At 39.8% G+C, this 23,935-nt stretch overlaps 1 protein-coding gene across 2 annotated transcripts in view; it reads right to left on the bottom strand.

Annotated features, from left to right (window-relative positions):
• HMGA2 (high mobility group AT-hook 2) overlaps positions 1-23,935 on the bottom strand; it is a 140,525-nt gene that overhangs the window by 102,490 nt on the left and 14,100 nt on the right. The window contains exon 4 of one of the 2 annotated variants that reach the window (XM_006731195.3): positions 23,661-23,711. The exons of the other annotated variant lie outside the window; for it this stretch is intronic. Coding sequence (XP_006731258.1) covers positions 23,661-23,711 — 51 coding nt within the window. The remainder of the gene's footprint in view (positions 1-23,660; positions 23,712-23,935) is intronic. 2 annotated transcript variants of the gene reach the window in all.

Below are 23,935 nucleotides of genomic sequence, written 5' to 3'. Positions count from 1 at the left end.
GTCACTGGCTTACCCAGAAACACTGAACCCTTCTAAAGGTTTGAAAACCTCACATTGCTTGATGTGGAGATTGCAACTACTGTAGCCTGAAAACTGGAGTCCTCCAGCAGGTCAGAGAGACGGAGCTGGGCACAGAGCCTGGCTGTTCCTGACTCTTACCGTCCTATTCATGTGAAAACCTTCCAGACCTTTTCTTGTGAATGAATCCCAAATTACAACTCAATTTCTCTTCGTCTGATCCATGCAAAGGATATCGTCTTGGGTTTTTTGTTTGTTTTTGTCTTTTTTTGGCTTTGAAATCTAATAATCCTTGAAGGCAAGGCTGTCTGTTAAAACACACTGGGGTCATTTCACTCTTGTTTACAGATGTGCACTTCACACCTCAGAAAGGAAGGTGCGGTCGATTGCTGGGACCGGGACTTGCACTTGTGCCCGATTCTGCTAAACAGTTTCGGGAAATCCACAGAAATGCTCTGTTCTGTAAAGTTCACTGTGCAACAAAACCTTAACTTTCCAGATTGAAAAGGAGATGTCAGAGACATGAGCTCATGATCTGGCCCCCAAAGGATTCTCCCTGGTTTCATCCCCTTGCTTTCTCTGAGTTGCCGAAAGCATCGCCAGGATTTAGGGTTCACCGCTGTCCACAGGGCACCTCCATGGCAACCTCAGCCCAATGAGCTAACAGGGGAGCAACAAGCATGCCGTGAGGAGCACGGGACCACATGCCACCACTGTTAGCTGACAACCTATTGATCTCCTTTGTGTGCAGGGGCCCCCAGATTGCCGTCCTTCTCCACTTTCTGCATCACTTTTCTTTTTCCACATTCCCTCGAGATCATTATCCACAGCCACGGCTTCAATTACTGCCACCAGCGGCCCCATATCTGTATCTGCAGCTCGGCTCCCTCTCCCAAGCTTCCCACCTACACAGCGAAGGATGTGAGTGCTTCATCTCCACTTGGAACTCTAAACCCATTCTTCTCCTTCCTGGGTTTTTCTCTTAGGTGGGGACATGCTTGTAATCCTTGACACTTCCCACTTCTTCGATGCCTGGAGTGCAAGACACTTCTAGCACCTGGCTTCCACTTTGTACAACCAAGCGGATTAATTGTTCTAAAACAGTATTTTAAGTATACTTGCAGGGATATTGAGTTTTTCCTCAATTCCTGTGTCATATAAAAATGTAAAAGTACTTAAAATATTTAAGCCTGTTGGTAGTCGCAGTGGGACGCAGGGAGAGAAGTAGGTAGAGAATGAGCCATTTTTCTGTTGTTTGAGGTTGGTGTGTGTGTGTGTGTGTGTGTGTGTTGGTAAGTTTGTTGCAAGATTCTGAGAAAAAATAAACATATCCGATGTTTTCTTCTTTTGTTTTCAGCCTTTAACTGTTAAAGTCACACTGTGGAGTTAACTACATGTTCATGCATTAATCGATTTTTGCAATAAATGTATGTTGCTATATTAAATTTTAAAGTATAGTCTATTCAGAAAATAGTTGTAATATTCCTTTAGTGAATTTCTGCTAAGAGTTTATCATTTTGTTTACCACAGACATATACGGTATGTAAATTAAACATATAAACTATGTAGGTTTTTACCAATTTAAGAAAAATTGACAGAACCTGAAAAGAGATGAAACCACCAATGCAATATTTAGAAAAAGAAAACTCTTTTTTGAACTGTCTTCCATAGTGACCCACATATATTAAAAAATGATTAAAAAATAAAAAATACATTCACATACAAGTTTTGCCACAAGGAACTCTGTTTTGTCCATCCCAATCAGTAAGTGCTGCTTCTCTAAATGATCTTTTTAAAAAAAAAAAAAATCAATCACAGACACATTGTTTTTGGTTTTTTATTTAGAGGAAAATTCCCCAAAACAAACACAACTCTTCCCAACTGTGGAAAGAACATGCCACCATGTTGCCAATACCAGCTTGGCAGCTTCATCTTAGACTGTGTCCCTAAAGTCATCCTTTTTTTTTTAATTTTTTAAATTTTTTATTTTTAAGTAATCTGTACACCCAACGTGGGGCTCGAACTTATAACCCCAAGATCAAGAGTTGCATGCTCTACTGACTGAGCCAGCCAGGCGCCCCTGTCCCTGAAGTAATCCTAGTAAGACTTTCTACATTTGCTATCTTTGAAGGTATTTTTCCAGCAACTACTTCTAAGTGTACTTTCTATTTTGTAATCTCATCGAACGCAGTAGTAGTGTTAATGTCACTTATATTTATGTCTCTAAGTATTGGATCCAAGAGATTAGCAGTCGCAGTAACTCTTCAGGGTACAGTAATTAATGACATAATACTGTGAAAATGCTTTTTTTTTTTTTTAAAGCTTGCTATTACACAGTTTTAAGAAATCATCTTGTGGGAATGACCTAAGTAGCCTAACCACATACTTTGTTTCTTCATCCAACAAATGTATATTAAGCAACTACTGTATACCACTGTCCTCAGTTTTGAAGAAAATGCAAAGCAGGTATGTATCTCATCTCAGGGAGCTTACAAAACTGGTAAACAAAGATAAAAAAATGTTCAAAAATTATCAGGACAAGAGAAAATGGATAATGCTGTAAGCAAGGCATTAAGAATATGTGTTCATGTTCCAGGGATGAGCCAGCCTGCATCTGACTAAGGGAGTCAGGAGCTACTTCCTGAAAACAGCTGGGGTCAAAACCGGGCTTTGAAGGTTAAAGAAGATCTCACGCAGTTTAAAGTGGGAAAAAGAAATTCTAGGGACATCGAAGGTGAGAAAATGTTCTGTTGATGGAATAGGTAGTTTACTTGCTTGGCTACATGTATATAAGGAAAATGATAAGCAGAGAGCTAAATAGTCCTATCTGTGTGACCTGAAAAATTTATAATTTATTCAGTCCCTGGCAGTTTATAAACAGAGGAATGACCTGAGAGAGAAATGACCTGAAAGAATAATCTGGAAGTGGCCAAGAACACAAATGTAACAAGATTAGGGGAAGTACAGGTGTGTGTGAGAGCACTTAAGCCCGACTGTGGGTAAGGTAATCACAGAATTTGCGCTCCCCCAATAAAGCACTCTGGGGAGTGAAAAAGGGTGCCGATGCTAACCACACTGGGACACAGGCACAAACTGGGACTGTCTTGAAAAAAACACGACATATGATGATCTTAATTATGGGGCACTAATATGGCATTTTAAGAGATAATAGCTTTATACTACATGAAGCACCTTATTTAAAAATGGTTTGAAAGTGAACCCCTTTAGAAATGAAACCAGATTTTTTTTTTTTTGGTAACACCTCCCAACTCAAAGCCATAAACTCGGGAAAATCCACCTATGACTTACGCAGGGCTATTGCCGAACCGTGAATTGTCTGCTCACTGTCACACAGAAAACCCGGGCTCTTTCTATTCTGTAAGCTCTTTGAGGACAAGGAATATGTTTTCTTTATCTCTGAACTTAGTCCGGGTCCAAGCACAGTGGCTTCTAAAAGCTATTTGATTTTTGTCATATTGAATTAGGCAAGAGACCAAAGGCAGAATATGGCAAAATTTGAGTTGAAGGGCATTAAGGTCCCCTCTAGTGGCCAGTGGCAATTAGAATGGAATCGATACAAGGTACTACAAAGGTAAAAAGGACAGATATGGAGGGAAGGCAGAGACATAACGGATCCAAAGGTGACTGTGCTATCCAACACAGTAGCCTTTAGCCGCATTTAGCTATTTAAATTCAAATTCATTAGGGTAAAATAAAGCCAAATATTCAGTTCCTCAAACGCACTAGCCACACTTCAAGTATTCAAGTAGCCACATGCGGCTAGTGGCTACCATATTGGACGGCACAAACACAGAACATCTCCATCATCGCAGAAAGTTCTATTGGCCAGTTGCTCTAGAACTGGGAGAATCCCAGCACCTTCAACAACAGGGAAAGAAAGCAGAGGCGGAGGTCTAAGAGGCAAAGCAACATCTAAGCTTTTCATGGATGTCAAAAGCCAAGGAGAGGGAAAGGAGAAGTAGGCTGGGGACACTTGAAGACCTTAGACAAAGCAGGCTCCAGAGAGTTTGAGTGCAAATGAGTTCACCAATGTGAACACCTACTTGAGGATGTTAAGTGAATTTGATGAAGAAGGAGAGAAATGGGACAAGAACTTGGGGGCCAAAAAAGGTAAGACTTCTTAGCTTGATTCCTATTTCTTTTAGTACCCATCTGTGGTCTATAATTTTTCAAATCCTCCACCAACCATGGCCCCGATCTGAACCTTGATAAACATGGAGTCACTAACTGGTATTATAGATAAAAAGGGTCCACAGGCATCATGCCTCAGTGATACAGCCCACATTCTTCCACGAGGTCAAGGATGGCAATACTGTAGGATTGTCAAGATTTCCCTTTTATGACTTTTAAGACTGTTTCTAGATTAGCTTTGTTAATAATTTAGATAAAAACAATGGAACAGGCCAGGTGATTAAGATCAGAAGGAGAAATGCAAAAGGGCTATCTTTTTAAAAGAATCAGAAAGGAGCATGAGGGGCAACACTTTGACACTTTGGCTTCAAGTCTGGGAGTGTGTTTTGTGTCAAGGGGTTCCCCACTATTGCAATAGTTAATATACATAAATCCCCTGAAATGTTGAATAACGTAGCTTTGTACTGCCCTTTCATGGATTCAATGTGTAAAGGTGTAAATGTAAGGCTTCCTGTTATATAAGTGATAGAGAAAAATCAAAGAGGCGCAGCAAAATTCTTACAGGGTTAAAAAAAACATTCTTGCAGCATTTTATTCTAACAAAAACTGGAAAATAAACTTTTTTCACTTCAGAACACACACGAAACCTGAATAGTTATTTGAAGTTGATAACAGAAACTGGGGTTTCAAAATATGTCACTGAATGCAACGCTTTTAAGCCTTGAGCCAATGTAGGAATTACTAAGTCAGATTTTCTTTCTTTTTTTTTCTAAGTGGTCAAGGTAGAGAACTGTAAAATCAGTCATAAAACATATGGAATAATGAGGGATGATTCAAACAACCTGACTTACTTTTGTATGTATACACATTCGGTTTTTCAAATTAGTACATACCATTGGAAGCTGCAACAACCCATAAAAATAACTCATACGCCTATTATGTTTTTCCATTTTAAGCTTGTAACAGCAATAATGACCTTAGCAAGAGACATTTCCTCGGAATTAATGGCTGGCTGGGAGGCAGAGCCAAGGGCCACTGGTTCCTCCCAGCTGGTCATTAATCCTCAGGAAACGCCTGCACCTCCATCATCGTTGCTAAAGCACCATTAGAGAAAATTCTCACAGTTCCAATATATGGAAATTTGAGGCTATTTTGCAAGCCCACAGTATTCATGTTAGTTAATAGGCCACCACTGAGCACAGAGGACGTAATTAACAAAATGACAGAAGGGAAAATATTGTTCTCCTAGGTCTGTAAGATTACGGGAAATGGGGACTAGCCTTATGGGAAGAAGTATATTCGAAGCTAGAAGACATTAATTTAAAGGGATATTTGGAATCACATACATAAAAGTTAATAAAAGACATAGCATCCATTCCTGTTACTTGGTTAAAAAATGTTTTTTAAAAAAGGTACAAATTAAGGTTATATGGACCTTTATTTCCTCCCAAGCTGATCAAAAAGAATGAGGCCAGGAAGCCCATTTATGAACGCAATATTATTATAGTCGACCAGTGAAGTTTAGGGAAATGCATACAATTGTGAATAGGATTTCCTTTTTTTTAAGTTTTACCTAAAAATTGTATGCATACCATTAAATATTATGTAGCAAACATTTGTTCTAGACTTTATTACCCCAAGAGTTTTTTTTAAGTTCAGTTTTGTTTTGTTTTGTTTTTATCTTGGCTAGAGTCTTAGCACATGCAAACAAGCATCTAATAACTGCAGATCAAAATGATAAATACAGTGTTGGTGTTCCGTGATACAGTTTTCAATTCTCAAAAACAAAACAAAACAAAAAAATTTTTTTACTGATTTACTGGTTTCCAAGCTAAGATGAAAATGAAATGAAAATTAAGTGTTTTCAGGTCTATTCATTCCCTCCTTTAAATAAACAGGGCCCAACAAATGGTTTCAAAGTAGGGAATTAATCCAAAAATCACACCCAAAACAGTCTATAAATCTTTTCAATGTGTTATTGTAACAAACTACAAATGTTGGATATGATGCTTTACATGTAATGAAATTCACTGCAGGTTCTCATCGTGTACTACAAGTACCTGCCTGGTTCTAAAAATGGTTTGGAGCTAAAGAGACCTGCTATGGGGGTAAATTGTGCCCCCACCCAAAAATCTTGAAGTCCTAACCCCTTTGTATCTATGACCGTGGCCTTATTTGGAAATAGGGTCTTTGCAGATGTAATTGAGTGAAGATGAGGTCCTTGGAGTAGGTCCAAATCCAATATGACTGGAGTCCTTTCTAAGGAAGAGGAGACGTACAGACACACGATGGGAAGAATGTCATCTGACGGCAGAGGGAGAGTTTGGAGTGATGTGGGCCAAGGAACATCCAGAACTACCAGCGACCCCAGAAGCCAAGGAAAAGGCAGTGGCACAGATTCTCCTCGAGCCTTCAGAGAGAGCATGTCCCTGCCAACACCTGGATTTCAGACTTTTGGTTTCCAGAACTCCTAAAGAATAAATTTCTGTCATGCTAAGGCACCCAAGTTCATGGTACTTTGTGACAGTGGCCCCGGGAAGCCATGACAGGATCTGAAGGAAGAGGTTCATCAGAAGAACTGTCAACATTACAAATGGAAAACCAAGGAAGACTGGTAGGGTGACAGGAAACTGCTCCCTGTAGTGGAAAAGCAGTGGACTAGAATCAGGAAACCTGGTTCTTGTCCTAGCTGACGAGGTTGTGTGACCTTGAGCTGGACACTTAATTGTTCTCAACTTGCATTTTGTCACCTGCAGAATATGAGAGAATTCAACTACAGAATCTCTCCACTAAGTCTAGGGTTACCAAACAGACCAACATTTTCATACCTACAAAAAAAATCACTACTTTGGCAGAGCTCGGATGAGGCCTCAGTGACAGACAACAGGACATAGGAAGCAGAAATGTAGGCTTTCCTTTGCCACGTCCATGGTCACACCAGAAGTTTGACTATATTTATTTGGATCAAGAAAGGCCCAAGGGTGTTTGCTATGGAAGTCATAGCAACCTGTCGTGATATTCTTTTATGAATTTTTTCTGAACTTTCAAGATTCTCAAAATGTCTCCGGCTGATTTAAAAGTAAGCTTTGGTTTAAATAATTGTTACCACCAAAAATAAAGAGTGTTCCTTGTAAATCATGAAGTTTTAAAGTGCCAGTAGGAAATGTATTAGTCCAAAGAAGAAAAGAAGTGCTTTATATGCCACACAGCATAGTTGGGATTTAGGATTCGACAGAACAACGGTAACAAATATGCTAAACTTGTTCTCCAAATGGATCCATAGTGATGAGATTTACCACTTGTTGCTCACTGGGTATTATGTCCAAACATCATCATCATCACCATCATCATCATAAATGTGGTCATCTAATCAAACACTCAGATTCCAGGAGTGACTAGTAGAATGCGACAGACCTTTGTCATTACCAAATGTTAATATTCACAGTTTGAACTACTTGTAAATCCAGTGTTTCTCAGACTGGAGTACAAAACTGAGATACTTAGCTGGTGAGGCAGCTTGGCCATCTGCCAGTGTTTGCGCCTCAGCACAACTTTGGTGTGTGTGTGTGTGTGTGTGTGTGTGTGTGTGTGTGTGTTTGCATGCATGTGTATGACAGACCGTTGCAATTTTTTTTTTAATTGGGGAACCTAATGGTATTGTGGCATTCTCAAATGGGTATATTCCTACAGGTCTCAAGATAACAGGATTCTACTACAGTTCATTCTAGACGCTGGGCCAGATAGCCAAAGTACAATTAACAGGACATTTCCCCAAAGAATATCTGTTCTCATGGACATTCAAAATCTGTGTGAAATGGATTTCTAGAAGGAGAAAAGTATTATCCACAACTTCAGGACTCAGGAGACATGTTTCGATATCTCCCAAGAGGGCAAACAGGTACTCAAATCAGCCTGTTGTTGTATGTGGCCTCAGGAAAAGCAGGTGGGTTACCCTACGAGGCCAACTCTTTGCTTCCTGGCCTCTGAAATTGGCAGAACTCTTAGCATAGTACAAAAGCATAAGTTACTCCAGGCAAATAGTTAGCTGTGTGCCAAGCCCACCTATGATTTTGGCTGGGCCAGCCAGCCCTTTCTAATGAGGGAATGTGAAAGAGTAACTACGCAGCCACAGACAGGAACCAGGGGCCAGATTTCCACTCTCCACCTTCCTACAGCCACAAAAAAGTTTTTGCATGCTTAGAGGAGAAGACGCTTAACGTCTGTCATCACAGGATGTGTCGAAAACACTCAAGCAACCTACGGTCTTAGAAGAGAATACCTCTGGAGGTCATACATGAATCTACACAGGTGGTAAAACTGTATAGAACCTAATACCCCACCCCCCCCACACACGTGAGTACAATAAATATAGGAATATGGGAATATGATGGGTGGACTGTGTTCATGCAATGTCGTAGTTGAGATTCTGTACTGTAGCTTTACAAAATACCACCGCTGAGGGGAAATTGGGTAAAGTGTACAGGGGATTGTTCCATATATTTTCTTACTACTGCAAAGGAATTTACTATTATAGGAGTTAAAAAGAAAGATAAGGTTATATTGGCTGGAATCTGGAGTAGAGGAGAAAGAGAGAAAGTAAGGGAGTCTAATTTTTCTCTCTACCAGAAAAAGGGCAAGTAAGAAACTTTTTTATTTAAAAAAATACAAATGTGTAAGGTCATCAAAATGTGCCTTTCTAGTTTGATGTTTTTCCTGTCTTGGAATTTGGAAACAATGGGGAGGGCCCTCCTTCTGATCTTTTTTTAGGGGAGAAGAAGAGAGGTCCATAAAATCCAAACCATGTTGGGAGAACACCAAGTATCTCTACATCTGTACCCCCATCAGCTATTTTTCATTCTGAATACTTTCAAATGTCACAATATTACACATAGTTTACCAATTTTGCATTAAGTTAAAAGTCATTAATCCCATAAGAGATTTTATTATGATTCATGAGCATGGGAAGCCTCACTGTAAACCAATGTAATCATCTTTTGTAGATTAACTGGAGCCTGGAACTGCATTCCCTCACATCAGTCTCGGCTTTCACTATGGGTTTTAATTGGGGAACGACGGCTATGGTGGTGTTCTCAAATTTAGATATTCCTACTTGAGGTCCAGAGAGAGACAGGAAAAGCAACTAAATTTATTGAGCACTCACTATGTGCCAAGCACTGTGTATTGAGCTGCCTAGCCCAGGAAGGGTGGGACCCATGTGTGGTGAGGGTACAAGCTCATGCCCCAGACATGACATCACACTACCACTCTGCCCACTCCGAATCACTGACTTAGGAGGCCAAAAACGATTACATGATTCAGTGGCTAAGGTCACAGACAGCCATGGAGGAAAGGGCCCCAGGGAAGCAGCATCTACAGATCCCCAGTGGACAGCTGGATCACTGTGGCTGGTTTGACTGCAATACAGAAACATGTAACATAATCAACAGGGAAGTTTCACCAAAATCCACTCTCTGCTACCCAAACTTGAGTTCTTTCAGCCCCATAATTAAACATAAAATCACGCTGAATTGAGGCAACAAAACAAAAAATTAATATGATACAAATAGGGCAGAAAGCTGTTTCTATAAATGCTAATTGTATATTCAATAGGTTTTTTTTTAAGAAGACAAAACACATAAATATTCATTTAAATATTACTATGTCCACTCTACTTTCTTTCCCTCCAATTTTAACACTCTTAGACGGCCCTCATAGCTGAGGCGCTTGGCATTCCTACTGGTTTCCTCCAACACCATGTCCTCAGCTCCCCACACATCAGTCTATCAGACCAACATCCCCCCTGAGAGTGTATCTCTGCAGAAATGGATTGTCCTTTACTGCCTGGGATCACTGCGACCTCCAAGGTCACTTCCACTGTAAGCGATCCTCCATGTCCCAAAGTTCCCTTCTCATCCAGATATGTTTTGAGCATGCCATTCTTCTGTTTGGAACTCGGCTGTGACTATCTTAGGAGACATGGATCTATAACGCTCTCCTTTAATGTCCATCACTTGAGCCATCTTTCCTGCTCATCCACTTCTCCTGGGTGGCTTCACCCCTTTACTCACATTTTGATCAGCTGGCGCCCCTCTTAACCTCACCCTACACTGCTCATTGACTCACTCTCTCTGCATGCACACAAGTGTAATCGTATACTGTTGGAACTGTTTTAATATATGTCACTATACATCTGAAAGTTGTCCATTTTAGCCTTGCAACCGAAAGAGCAGATGAAAATGGGAATAGAAAAAGAGCATAGCCTCCTAGTTGCTATGTAGGACAAGGGTGAGGCTGAAGATGGTGACCTAAATTTTAAAAGTTATATAAACAACAAGGAATTTCATTCCCCCTATTATAAAGTATTAAATTTTAATTGCCGATTATATTTACTGCTATCACTTTGTGACTGTATGGTGCTTTGTGACCCATAAATTACTCCTTACGTTATCCTAACTACAGCCCAGAGAGGAAGCTTCAGGAAATACGATACTTGCCATCCCCATCTTACATATGAGCACACAGGCTCAAGGGTGTTAAGTGACTTATCCAAGGTCACATAGTTACAAATTCATTAACTCGGAAAGCAAGTCAGATAGACCTTCCATTGAAACCTAGCGTTCCATCTGAAGCCTCGTTTAGAACCAAGATTCCTAGTTTAGAAAAGCAGGACAAAGTCAGAAATATCTGGGAATGTTACCATGGGAAAAAAAAGCTGACTTCATAAATTCTCACAGGCTTTAACACTAATGATATAAGGTATTATATTTCGTGCATTTACTAGGAGCTGGACACTTTAGCTAAAACTGCAAGGTAGGGAGTATGAGCTGTGTTTACAAAAGAAGACATTGAGGCTCAGAGAGGCAATGATGGCTTAAGCCTGGTAAGGGCTAAGGCCCAGACTCAAATCCAGGTCTGCTAGGACCCGAAGCGTGTCCACTTTACACTGCACCACGTAAGAAGAATTATTTTGAAGAGTAACACACCAGATGTTCTCTATCACCACGAAGAACAGCACAAGAGGAAATGGACTGAAAACCACCCAAGGAGAAATTTAGGTTGGATATAAGACCCTCCTGTGGGGGCGCCTGGGTGGGTCAGTTGGTTGCGCGACTGCCTTTAGCTCGGGTCATGATCCTGGAGTCCTGGGATCGAGTCCCACATCGGGGTCCCTGCTCAGCAGAGAGTCTGCTTCTCCCTCTGACCCTCCTCCCTCTCATGCTCTCTGTCTCTCATTCTCTCTCTCGCAAATAAATGGAATCTTAAAAAAAAATAAAATAAAAAAATAATAAAAAAGACCCTCCTGTGACAGGCAGGGTGTTTAAATTTGCACACCATGACCAACGGTACTCATGACATCTTTCTAGACAGCTTTTTCTCACATGTAAAGAGATTTTCTACCAAAGATAGTTTTGAGATTGTTAAGTAAATCAATAGAAACATTTTCTCAGGCTCAAAAATTTTATAGAAAGATAAAACCTCAAAATAAGACACCTAAATTTTCACTCAAAATCTTAAGGATATAAAATGTCAGCTTCTCAAATGGGGGGGGGCACTAAATTTTTATTGGAACATAATTACTTAAAAGAATAGGAAATAGCAATGATGAATACATACCACATTATAAGAATCCTGGGCAGAAAAAAAAAATTCAGTCACAAGGGAATTCTTCTTCATACTGTGACCATGTATGGCCAAACCCTCTCAAACTATACAGTCTAGGAACATCGAACATCCTATTAATCCCATAATGTACATAATGAACATAAAAGCTCCCTCACTTCATCATAGCAGGAAACAATGTGGTACTTACTTACTGTATGGCATGAATTAGTTCTCTGTGAATACTTAGGAACCCTTAAGAGGTTTCAACAATGCAAGTTAGATAATAGAACAGTTTTGTTCCCATAGGTTTAACAACTGAAAAGAGTCCCAGTTGATATCCCCTGAGATTAGTGATTTAATGGCAAAGCAGATTAAGACTATGTATCAGACTAAGTCACTGTTTTATTGTTTAGAAAATTACAGACTTTAAATGGTTTTTGTGTAACTCATCAATTGTCTGAACAGGATGTGTAAAGCAACACACAAAATCCTAAACCTGACTGGTTCATGGATAAACTTTAACGTCCACAAAAAAGTAGGCTACCCTGGAAGAAGCGCATGTACCTCTGAAACAAATAATACATCATATATTAAAAAAAAGAAGAAGATAGTAGGAAGGGAAAAATGAAAGGGGGGAATCAGAAGGGGAGACGAACCATGAGAGACTATGGAGTCTGAGAAATAAACTGAGGGTTCTAGAGGGGAGGGGGGTGGGGGATGGGTTAGCCTGGTGATGGGTATTAAGGAGGGCACGTTCTGCATGGAGCACTGGGTGTTATATGCAAACAATGAATCATGGAACACTACATCAAACACTAATGATGTAATGTATGGTGATTAACATAACATAATAAAAAAAATAAAATAAAATGTATAACCTTAAAAAAAACACACACACTCACAAGATCTACTAGTGCCTTGGTTTGATAGCCTGGAAAGGAGCTTGCTGTACATCGCAAGTCCAAACAGAACGTCGTTAAACTCTATCCCATTGCTATGCAAGGAATTCCAAGGGGGTGAATTAGGGTTGGGAATGAGTTCACTTTCACCCTACACATATAGGAATTATATGGTCCAAAGACAGGGGAATAACAAAGGGGAATAAAGTATGTAAAATCAAACTTTACTTACTCTTACACAAGAAATTTAAAATTTACTAAGAGCACAGGAGAATGAAAATGTTATAGGATGAACAGTATTATCACATATTGCCTTTCCATTCTTTCCGATAAACTCATAAGGTGTGCACCTAGTGTTGGGTACTACTCAGGGACTGTCAGCCTCAGGAGAATGGGATGGGGGCGGGCACAGAGATGGTCATGTGCATACCGTCCAACTCCATCAACTGAGAGCGATGCTTCATCCATTTCCATTAGGGAATTTAGAGAACATTAAAGTCGGGTCACCTAAGAGGATAATGGTAGGAAAGAAAATGTAGGGACAGAGATCCTGTAATAAGGAAATGATACTCTAGGATCAGCTTCTGACACGCACTGGTATATGTCTTCTCTGACCTCAAGATTCATTTGGAACAGTGAATGATAAAAGACTGCAAAACAAAGGCTTCTTTATAGAACATTATCAGCTATCATTTTATGATTCCCTATTCCTAAACATAAGGTAATTCCTTCACCTCCTTGGGCTTTGGTGGTTCCTGGAATAGGGTGCTCCCTCAAGACTGAAAATATTTGGATTGTCTGGAAACTTGGCAGGCCTGCACTTCCTTTATTGGTAATGTTAATGCTTAAACTTCCAAGTTATGCGACATTGCTACCTTTGTTATTCTGACTGTGGAGTCCTTACCCTTTTGGTGGTATAAAACCTAGGATATTAGATCCCTCCCCCACCAATGAATCCTTAGTTGTAAACCTCCCTGCTTTAAGTGGGGTGCTTCCAAATGCCCCTGAAAGAAGTCAAAGAAACAAAGAGTTATTAACTGATTTTCCTTTTTTGCTTATTTTCATGTGAACACTCAAAATTAAGAGCAAAGGACATGAGAAACAGGCAATTAAAATAAGTTTTTGTAGGAAAAAAAAATTAGAAACTACCTGAGAAAATTATTCTGTGAGGTTCTGCCAACAAAGCTTTCTTCTGTTTTTCTGATGATCCAAAGCTGTGACAAAAATTCTTTGAAGGTACAGCGCTAGAGTCTATTTTGGAAAGCAGAACGCTATTTCCAGGAGTGAGGGAATGGAAAGATTAATGTAGGGCAAGGCATTCAAAGTCTGTATCGGGCCTGAGTGATAGTGGCTCACAGCTTACTTCTTCAGTGGAAAGGCATAAGCTGGAATTTGAAATTATTACAAACACTGCCTTGATGCCTATGGGTTAGTACTTTTAAGCCCCTTGTAGCCTCTTTGAAAATACAAATCATCAGATTAAAAAAAAAGAAAAGACAAAGCATGCGATTCAAAACCACATTCATAGTGGAAAACAAACATCCAAAGACCATCATTTATACACAGTAAAGAAATATTGTCATTCGATTCAGCCAACATTTATTAAGTCCTGCTACGGGCCTGAAACTATACTAACATCACCAGTGATGATTTACTGACTGCCTGTGACACGGTGAATGAAGTTTTTTTGGTGGCTTCTCATTGAATTCTTACAAAATAAACCTAGGAAATGAGAACTATTATGACCCTTTGTTTTACGCACAAGAAGACCAGAGCTGACGACTGAGCAACTTGCTCAGTCTAAACCCGCTGACTGAATGCAGGCAGTCTGAGCTCTTAATCATTTGCTGAATTTCCTTCTAGGTCTTAGGTGCTAAGGGTGAAGGGATAAATATGATATGCTTTCCACTTTCAAGAGCTCATTTTTTAAATACAAAGGGTAGCAGTATCCAGAAATACTAAAGTATACGATTAGTAGCTCTGACACCAGGTGATTTTAAAGTTATCTGATAAATTAGCATGAACAGAGAGAAAAAAATTAGAGCAACGTACGTTGAGGCAGTGGCCCAACAGAATTATCCTGATCTTTCTAATTCCCTTTCCCCTCCTTCTTGGAGCCAGTATCTGGCAATTAAATACCTATCTTTTTAAACCTGTACTGACCAGGTAAAATTTGACTCCTTATTTTGATAGATTAAATATGTGTACATTTGATATTAGCCTGGATGTTTGCTGTGGTGATACTGAGAGAATGTAAGCTCAGGCCCACTCGTACAATTAATTCATAGGTTATATGTAGAGCTATATTCAAATAATGACATAGAGTGTCATTAGGATTTGGAAAGCAACACAATCATTTCTATGGAAGGACTGTTAAATTCTGAAGAGCTCAAAATACTTGAAAACTGGAATTAATTTAGCTTCACAGCATCCGAAGCGCAGAGGGGGTAATCCAAGGGGCTGACACCAGGTTTTCCTTTTTGGTCCCCAAGACTGTAAGTGCCCCAAAGGCAGCCCCCATCCATACTGTTGGCCTCGATAACCCCAGGACCTAGCACAGGACTTGATCCACAGTACTGTCGGAAGACTTGAGTAAAATGTTTAGATAAATGGAAAATTGCATAATCAAAGGGTCTTGCCTTTGCAGCCTTAGGGTTTACGTGGTCAGCCAAACAAGAGAGAAGTAAATAAACAAGTAAGTAAACAAAAACAGTGTCCAAAACAGTCAGGTGAAGCATCTGACTCTTGATTTTCACTCAGGTCATGATCTCACGGTCGTGAGATGGAGCCCCGCACTGGGCTCCACGCTGAATGTGAAGCCTGCTTAAGACTCTTTCTCTCCCTCTCCTTTCTCCCCCCTCTCTCTCAGAACAAAAAAACAAAAACAAAAAACAAAACACTCTGTCTAAGCAGTTTCTTGCATGTCTGTGTTGTCCATCTTACATGCTTAGCCTTCTGTAGGATACTATGTTCAACCAGACACTCAAAGTGCATTTTCTGGGTAAATGCATTGAAATCACAGCACAAAGTAATGACAAGGCTTCCCTTGGTCCTACAGCGAGGATTAGCTATATGATCTGTTCACACCCAAACAGGACTCTTTGAGCATCACGAGGCAATCTCCCTCTACCTGAATTTAAAGAACTATCATTCCACAACCTGAGTCTAATGTAAGAGTAGATTTAATACAATTCTTCTGAATCTGAACAGGGGGCAAAAGCCTGCTAACCCAAGTTTGATTTGCAGCCACTCATCAATACTGAGGAAATACAATAAAAAAAAAAAGAGACCTTTGCTTCCCATAGCATCCTAAAAAAGACATCATACTTCTAAAATCACATTGATTATAAAAATGAATAAAGAATGAGTGAGAAACAAATTTCAGGGTCGTGGCTACGTTGGATTACCCCTGAGGATGGAGTTTGGGTAGTCTGGATCTATCAAATCGACAGATAATCTGAAAACCTTATGTCTGCCATTACACCCCACCTCTTCCCCCGCCGCCCCCGCCCCCCCGCCAAGTCTTTTACCAGAGTTGACCCCCTGTTTCTGGCCCTTCCCTCCATCTGGTGGAGGTGCTAATGAGTAGTGAAATGGCCAAAGGGCAGGCAGCAGGGGGAGCTGGGAAAACAAAGCAAAGAAGGAGACAGGAGGCTGGATCATCTACAAACTCAATAATCAGTCCCTGGGTAACAGAGCTGGCTGTGGCAATAAAGATTCTTGGGTTTTACAACCCTCAATGCTTGAGAGCCATTAGCTACAGAGAGAATGTTCCCGTCAGGGACTTAACCAGGAGAAAAAGCATGGGTAAACTGAGCAACCTGCCTAAACGTCTTCAGCTCACCAAAACACGGAAGTCCTGCTTTTAGTCCAAAGTAGAGACAGGAGGCTCGATTCAATCCCATCAAACTGAAATTTTGCCAAAAATGGTTAAATACTTGTGTCAAATATTGAAGAGTTTAGAATAAGGAATTCCTGGATTAAAAAAAAAAACTTAAATGCAGATACCACCCTTAAAAACAGAACAAAAATATTTTCTTGAAGTATGGGGTAGTTTTACCTATGTTGCCTAGTAAAAAATACACACACACACACACACACACACACAGAGAGCATATTAATTGTATTTATCATGAGAATTTCTAATAGTTTAGAAATATATACTGCCATCATAAATACTTTGGGTAAACATAGGTAAATATGTGTATGGTGGTATGGATAAAGTCTTAAATATCTTTAACTATCATATAATTTCATATTCTTTGAATTCCATAACACCTGACATTTAATTAGAGCGGAATTGAGATAACTGTCTTAGGATTTTACTGAACTGATTATTTTGTGTAGAGAAATAGGACATTTATCGGAACAACCTCCTTCTATAATTTGCCACTCAGTCAAGTGGGACAAAAACCTGTTCTTCCTTGATTATAGTCTGATAAGACCACATGGTTTTTGTGGAACTGTGGTGGTTATCACCTGAGTGGCACACCCCAAGGTCAATGGCTGTATAGTCATGAATAGCCAGGATCTGGTAGAAGTTGGCTATGCCAAACTGAGCAGGATGACAAAATAGGGCAGGTTATCGACCTCTTTTTTAAAGACTTCGTTTAACAGAATAATTAAGAATAGCATTTCAATAATCAAACAAGTAAAAAAGGATATTAATCTTGAATCAAAATATGAATGATCAAATCCAATTCTTGCCTTCGGAGTATGATTTATTTCTTAGTATTTTTATATTTAATCTTGCATTTTTGAAGAGTTATTTTAGTAAATTTTGCAGTAAGTTATTAAGAGAAAATAAAGTTAAATCACTTTTCTCCCAGAGAGTTCTATTAAAGTTTGCAAAGTACTCCATTTTTATCAGAAAATATGGCAAAGGAGATGGTTTCAGAAAACACGGCTTACCAGTTTTAAACACATTATATGCATCGGAAGACTCATATTTAAGTTACTGAGCATATAGCAAGGAGCCATGTGCTTTCGGGGAAACATCTCCATTTTTTAATGCTTGTTATTACTACAAGTTTTTAAGGGAAAATGGTTTTGCCTCCAGACACTCCATTAGCAGTTCTTGATGTTATATCAAAGTCATTTCTTCCTCTCCGACTCCCATAAGAAAGTTACAAGTATCTGCAATATGCATTATTTGATATTTCTTTGTAAACATCAAAGTTATACTTCAGTTTAAACAAAGCAAGTGTTAAATTACAAATGGCTAAAAGTTAAAAAAGAAAAAAAGAGGGAACAAACATCTGGAGGGGAAAAGTCATGGAAATGAAAACCTAATGTTTGAACTTCAACATCAGATTCCCAGGTTCCTCAATGCACTAATACTTGGGATCTTTAGAAGAAATCCAAAGAGTTTTAATCAGTCTAGTTCATAATAGGTTTTATGCTGATTTAATTTCCTGTACTTGATCTTCACATCATCACTTAAGTTTCTAGATGTCTTCAAACTTGAAAAAACAAAAAGCCTTTGTTGCCTATCTAGAATCTTCCCATGTCTGACCAACAGCTGAAATTACATCACTTTCCTGTGCATCACAAGCTCTGAAAAGACAACCGCCTCTTCAAAAGAGATGGAATGGAAATGCATATTTTTACATCAGTGTACTGCACACACCCCATTACCAAATAAAGAGAATGAGCAACCCACCCCCAAAACAGCTGGGCTTCGTTAGTGACCAATCAAAGTTCAGCTTCAGCAACTAGTCCTTGATTCAATTTCTAGGTCAATCTCAGTATCTCCAGGGGGTTTGTTGGTTGGTTGGTTGGCTTTTTTCTTTACAAACCATTAATTCATATTGGGGCTATACTTCCCTTCTGTCCTGTTTCCTTTCTCATAAAGATATTCAGAAAACAAAACACCTACAAACATCTTTGTTCCTACTGCTTTATTCTTTATTATTCTGTCCTTGCTTCTTTTCCTCCAGAAGCACTTCCCCAAGCAACATCTGGATGGAGCCTTTCATCCTCCGGGTTCACATCTTCTTGAGCCTTCACTCCATTCTCTAAAACTTTTTCCAACTACTTTCCATCACTAACTCTGTTCTGCAATAAGCTCCCTTCCTAGGCAAAAACTGAGAAAGGCAAATATTAAATGCCTCATCTCAACCGGCAGAAGGACTGACTAATGGAATTCTATGGAGATTCCAAGAAACCAGCACATCTCTGGATGCACATATTGAGACACACAGGAGGAATCATACTTTTCAAATTGATGAACAACACATGACACCAAACCTCTACAATGAGAGGAGAGGCTTGCTTATAAGCTGCTATGTGCAATTTTTCTCTTAACTGAAAATAGATTTAAAATGTACTTCAGGATTATTTATAAGCAGTTCTTAAGCTTGATGATACTAAGCCTAGATACATTAAAGACATAATGATACCACTGAGGGTGCTTGGTTAGTTGGATGCATGACTGTCACCTTGCTCCATGTGTGTGACTACTGGTAGCTAGCTATAAGTAAGTAAGGTTTAGGCTGTTGGTGGTAACTACATGAAAATGTACAGTGGAATTAATCATAGTATCTAACATTATTTGAGCACTTGCATGTGCTATGCCTTTTATTAAGCCCTTTGCATGGGTGATCTTATTTAATCCCCACAACAACTCTGTGTATGAGAAATGTATCTAACAACTATGAAAAATATGCTGCTCTTACCACCTTTTTAGAGATAAGGAAACCGGATCTTTTAAAGGTCACGTAATTTGCTCAAGATTCCACAGTTAGTCAAGTGATGGGCCAGAATCTGAACCCAAGCCATCTGAATCCAGATCCTGAGCTCCCAACTGTAAGACCAGGAGGAAATTTAGGTCCCACCTCTCTCTCCTTCACCTCTCACCTCCTCCACACCAAAACATTTTTAAAAAGTAGAAGTCCAGACTAGCTCATTGAAGTAAAAGATCCAAAATCTAATTCAAACTCAGGGGGTTGGGGAGGGCACAAAGGAGAATAAAGGAAAGACTAGAAGTGCTCTTAATCAAAGTCCAGTTAATATACTCACTGGATTTGCCAATGGTCCATTCCCTCGCCTTAAGCAAGACTGATGCAAGTTTCTCCCCTACTTCTATACACATACTTTTGGTTAGTCAACTCCTGAGTAGCCTACCAACTGCCGATTCCAATCACGTCAGGTGAGAGGGTTACCCTGCAGATGTTTTTTTCCAGGCCTGTTACCTGACACCGTAAGATTTGTAGGACATCTTTTTAAAAGTGAAAGAGCTTTAAAACAAAACAAAGCAAAACAAAACAGCTCAGAAGAATACAGGGGTAGCAATTCGGCTTTTTGGTCATGTACCTAGTAAATCTAGTCAGTTCAAAAATCTATCTCTACCACAAGAAAATCGGTGAACGACACCGTTGGAAAGAACTGAATTTACTGTGAGGTCCACGCCCATTGCCTATGGAAAATACAATAATTTATTTCTTTAGCACGAGCTTTCCTGCAAAGAACGCCACTGAACTGAAAGCCTCGCGGTTGCTGGCTTCACACTCTACCCAACAGAATATATACAAGCAAAGAGGAAACACACCGTCACGAAAAAATACACAATTTCCTTTTATTACCTCTTCTGAGTAGAACAACTCTTCTTTGGGGACTGAGTCAGGGAGCCGTAACAGTTCACCACACAGTATTTTCCATTCTCACAGCCAGTAAAAATTAGGAATCACCCCCATCAATGAGGATGACCCAGTTATTCCCAGAAAGCAAGGGCCTCCACGGTGGATGTCTCTCATGGGCGTCTGATCCAGCATGAAGCTCAGATGCCTGGAATCCATATCTCCCTCCAATGAGTAAGAATCCATTAAGAAAAAAAAAAAAAAGCACCTAGGTCCTTGGCTGGAACACTGGCTGTGTAAAGATGAGTGGTGGGAAATAAAGCCATAAAGATAGGTGGGTGTAAACTGTGGGGGCCTTGAAAGCACCAGGGCAGCTTGTAATTAATTCAGTGCCTGGCTGTGCAACCAGAGAAAGTTTTGGAGAAAGAACGGTGACATGACTATAATCTACAGATGTTACTGGTGAACATTATAGGATACCCCAAGGGTAGAACAGGTTCAAGGTAGAATGACCAGCTAAGAGGCAAGCTAGGGAAATAATCTAAGTGTCCATCTACAGATGAATGTTTAAGGAGATGTGCGGGGGGTGGGGGGGCGGTGTGTGTATGTGTGTGTCACATATGGGATGGAATATTGTTCAACCATGAGAAAGCAGGAAATTCGGCCATTGGCATGGATGGAATGTGAGGGCATTATGCTTAGTGAAATAAGTTAGAGGAAGACAAATACTGCATGATTTCACTTACAGGTGGAATCTAAAAAACCTGATTTTATAGACAGAGAGAGTGGAATGGTGGTTGCCAGGAGTGGAGGGTGGGGAAAGTAAGGAAATGCTGGTCAAAGGACACAAACTTTTGGTTATTAAGTCTGGAAATCTAGCATGCGGATTATAGTTAACAACGCTGTATTATATGTTTGAAAGTTGTTAAGAGAGTAGATCTTAAATGGTCTCACCACCAAAAAAAAAAGAAAGAAAGAAAGAAATGGTAATTATGTGAGGTGATGGAGGCGTTAACAAATGTTACTGCAGTAATCATTTTGCAATACATAAGTATCAAATCAACGCTTTGTATTCCTTCAGTCTACACAATGCTGTATGTCAATTGTCTCTCCATGAAGCTGGGGGACACAAGAGAGGCCACACTTGATGGAAGCTCTTGTGCCCGTTAACTTTCATTGTCTTTGCTTACAATTTATTTCATTTGAGCAACATTAATCTCATGACTTCAAAGAACTTACCATTTTCTATTATGTTGCATTTTAGAAAGTTTATACAGGTCTGCCTTCTCAAAGTTCTGACGCTTAGAAATTGGCAGACTTGTATTTACATGTACGCCAATACCAACCTGGTCAAGGGCGTGCTCGCTAGCATACAATGGAAGCAGCACTTTTTGACTTCTGAGACTAAGCAGCTTTATCCTCATCTGCCAGAACACTCTGGGAACCTTGAGTGTATGTCAGAAGGCAGGCCATCTACCCTGAGACCACCAAGCTGGAAAGGCCATGTGTGTGGGTGTTCCTGTGGACATTACCAGATGCACCCAGACTTCAAGCCCATCTTGCAAAAGCTCCAGACCCGTGAGTGAAGAAGCCTCCAGAATGTAGGCTCCTAGGACTGGAGTCACCCCCAGCTGCTTGAGTCCTCTCACTGAGGCCCCAGACATCTGGAAGCAGAGACAAGGCTTTCTGCTGTGCCCTGTCCATATTCCTGACCCAAAGAATCCATGAGCATAATAAAATGGCTTTTTTTAAAAAAACATTAAGTTTTGGGGTGGTTGGTTCATCGCTAATAGATAACGGGAACCATATGTACAACAAGAAAGGTGATAAACCCACCAGTTGTGGAGCCCACACTTGAAACATGATACTTAGGTCTGGGTGACATATTTCAAAAGATTCAAAAACAAACACACTCAGAAAAGAATAACAAGAATGTTCCTTTGGGGGAAAAAAAATGAAAGGACTGAAGATATTCAGACTAAAAAAGACAACAAAGGGTATGTGTTAATTGTCTTCAAATATTTGAAGGACTATCAGGAGTAAAAGTGAACACAATGACTCTGTATCTTCCCAGGAAGGAGGCCTGCTACAGGAAGGCAGGCAGAAGAATTTTCTAATGTTCAGAGCTTTCCAAGAAGGAAGAGGCAGCCTTAAGAAGTAGTGAGTTCCCTAACACTAAGGATCTCAAGCAGTCCAGATGATTACCACCTGGTAGGTAGGTTTGGAGAGAATTCATTTATTGACCAGAAAGTTGAATGAAATGCTCTTATTTTAAGGTTACATTGCAACGCGGAGATGTTTTTAATCTAAAGATCATCCCCATTTCCTTGTGCTAAGAAATCTAATCCCAACACATGTTGAGCAGAGGAAAAAAAAAAATACAAGATGAATAAATTAAATGAAAGGCAATACCACAGTATAAATAGAAAGTGATGTAGAACTCTAGAGGAAAAGGAATGGCATACCAACAGGAAAATATAATCCAGCATAGCAGCAAAGACACTTAAAAAAAGATGAAGCATGAAGAATAAACCAGGGAAGAGAAAAAAGGACATCCAAAGATCCCTTTGCAGAAGAAACCTCGTATAGAGGATGTCCTTATCTTTCTTGAGAAATGGCTTTAGTCATTTTTAAGACTTTTCTCCTCTGTCAGTGGGACAGACAGACCAAAAGAACATGGGTAGTGTAGCAGCAAAGGGAACAAGGCTGAAGTGGTAAAATGAGCGACGTTCTTCAGTGATCACTGGATTTCCGGCCTCAAGGAGCTACAGGATCTGTGTGCCTGTGGGATCAAGAGCACCTGCCTGGAAGCCACGGTCGCTAACGTCAGTCCACAGGAATGACCACTAAGGGAAGCAAACAGATCTGAAACTAAAAACCTGGTTTCCTAAAAAGCCAACGTAAAAAGGAAAAACACAAGCCACCTCGAAAATGAAATGTGTCCAAAGCAAAAACCATGAAGGAAACAACAACAAAAAAAAAAAAAGAAAAGAAAGAAAACGTTACAAAATTATCTCATACACATTTCATCTGAATTTTATCACCATTTGTAATCAACTTCCAAGGTTTCATAATACCCTTTAACCTTAGTTACTCAACCCACCGAACAAGTCATCTCATTGTTACCCCTGTTTGAAGGAAGAGTGGAAACTCTTTTCATGTTGATAAGAGATAGAAAGAGGAGTCACTCCCAGGAAAGAAAAGCATTGTGAGTAAACTCCTGGAGCCTAATGGTAAAGGGTGGTGATAATTCGGCGCTTGCCTTAACCCTTTCAAAGACTTATTGAACCAGAAGTCAGAAATACATGTAATTGATAAAATAAAAGTAATTTTCACTTAAAAAACGAAAAATAGAAAACTTTCATTACCAAAAAGAAAAAAAAGAGCCCAGAAATTATATCTGATTACTCACCCATTTCCTAGGTCTGCCTCTTGGCCGTTTTTCTCCAGTGGCTTCTGCTTTCTGCAAAATGAAAAAGGAAGTCATATTGTTTCCTACCTGACATTATTTATAAGTGCTGCACCGAGGGACACATTCCAAGTAAGAATGTTCTGGTTTGCGATGAGGTATGGAGATTGCTTTAACAATCCCCTTCTCCATGAAGGCTCATCTTCTTCTCCATGTTGGAGTAGATCCTCCTTCCCGGGTGTTTCATTGCATGATGCACAGAGATATTTACGCATCTC

The sequence above is a fragment of the Leptonychotes weddellii genome, chromosome 5 (assembly GCF_054177405.1).
Source record: "Leptonychotes weddellii isolate Sample4059 chromosome 5, ASM5417740v2, whole genome shotgun sequence".
Classification (NCBI taxonomy): Eukaryota; Metazoa; Chordata; class Mammalia; order Carnivora; family Phocidae; genus Leptonychotes; species Leptonychotes weddellii.
The sequence above is the reverse complement of the archived record's forward strand: the minus strand, read 5'-3'. Positions and strand labels throughout refer to the sequence as shown.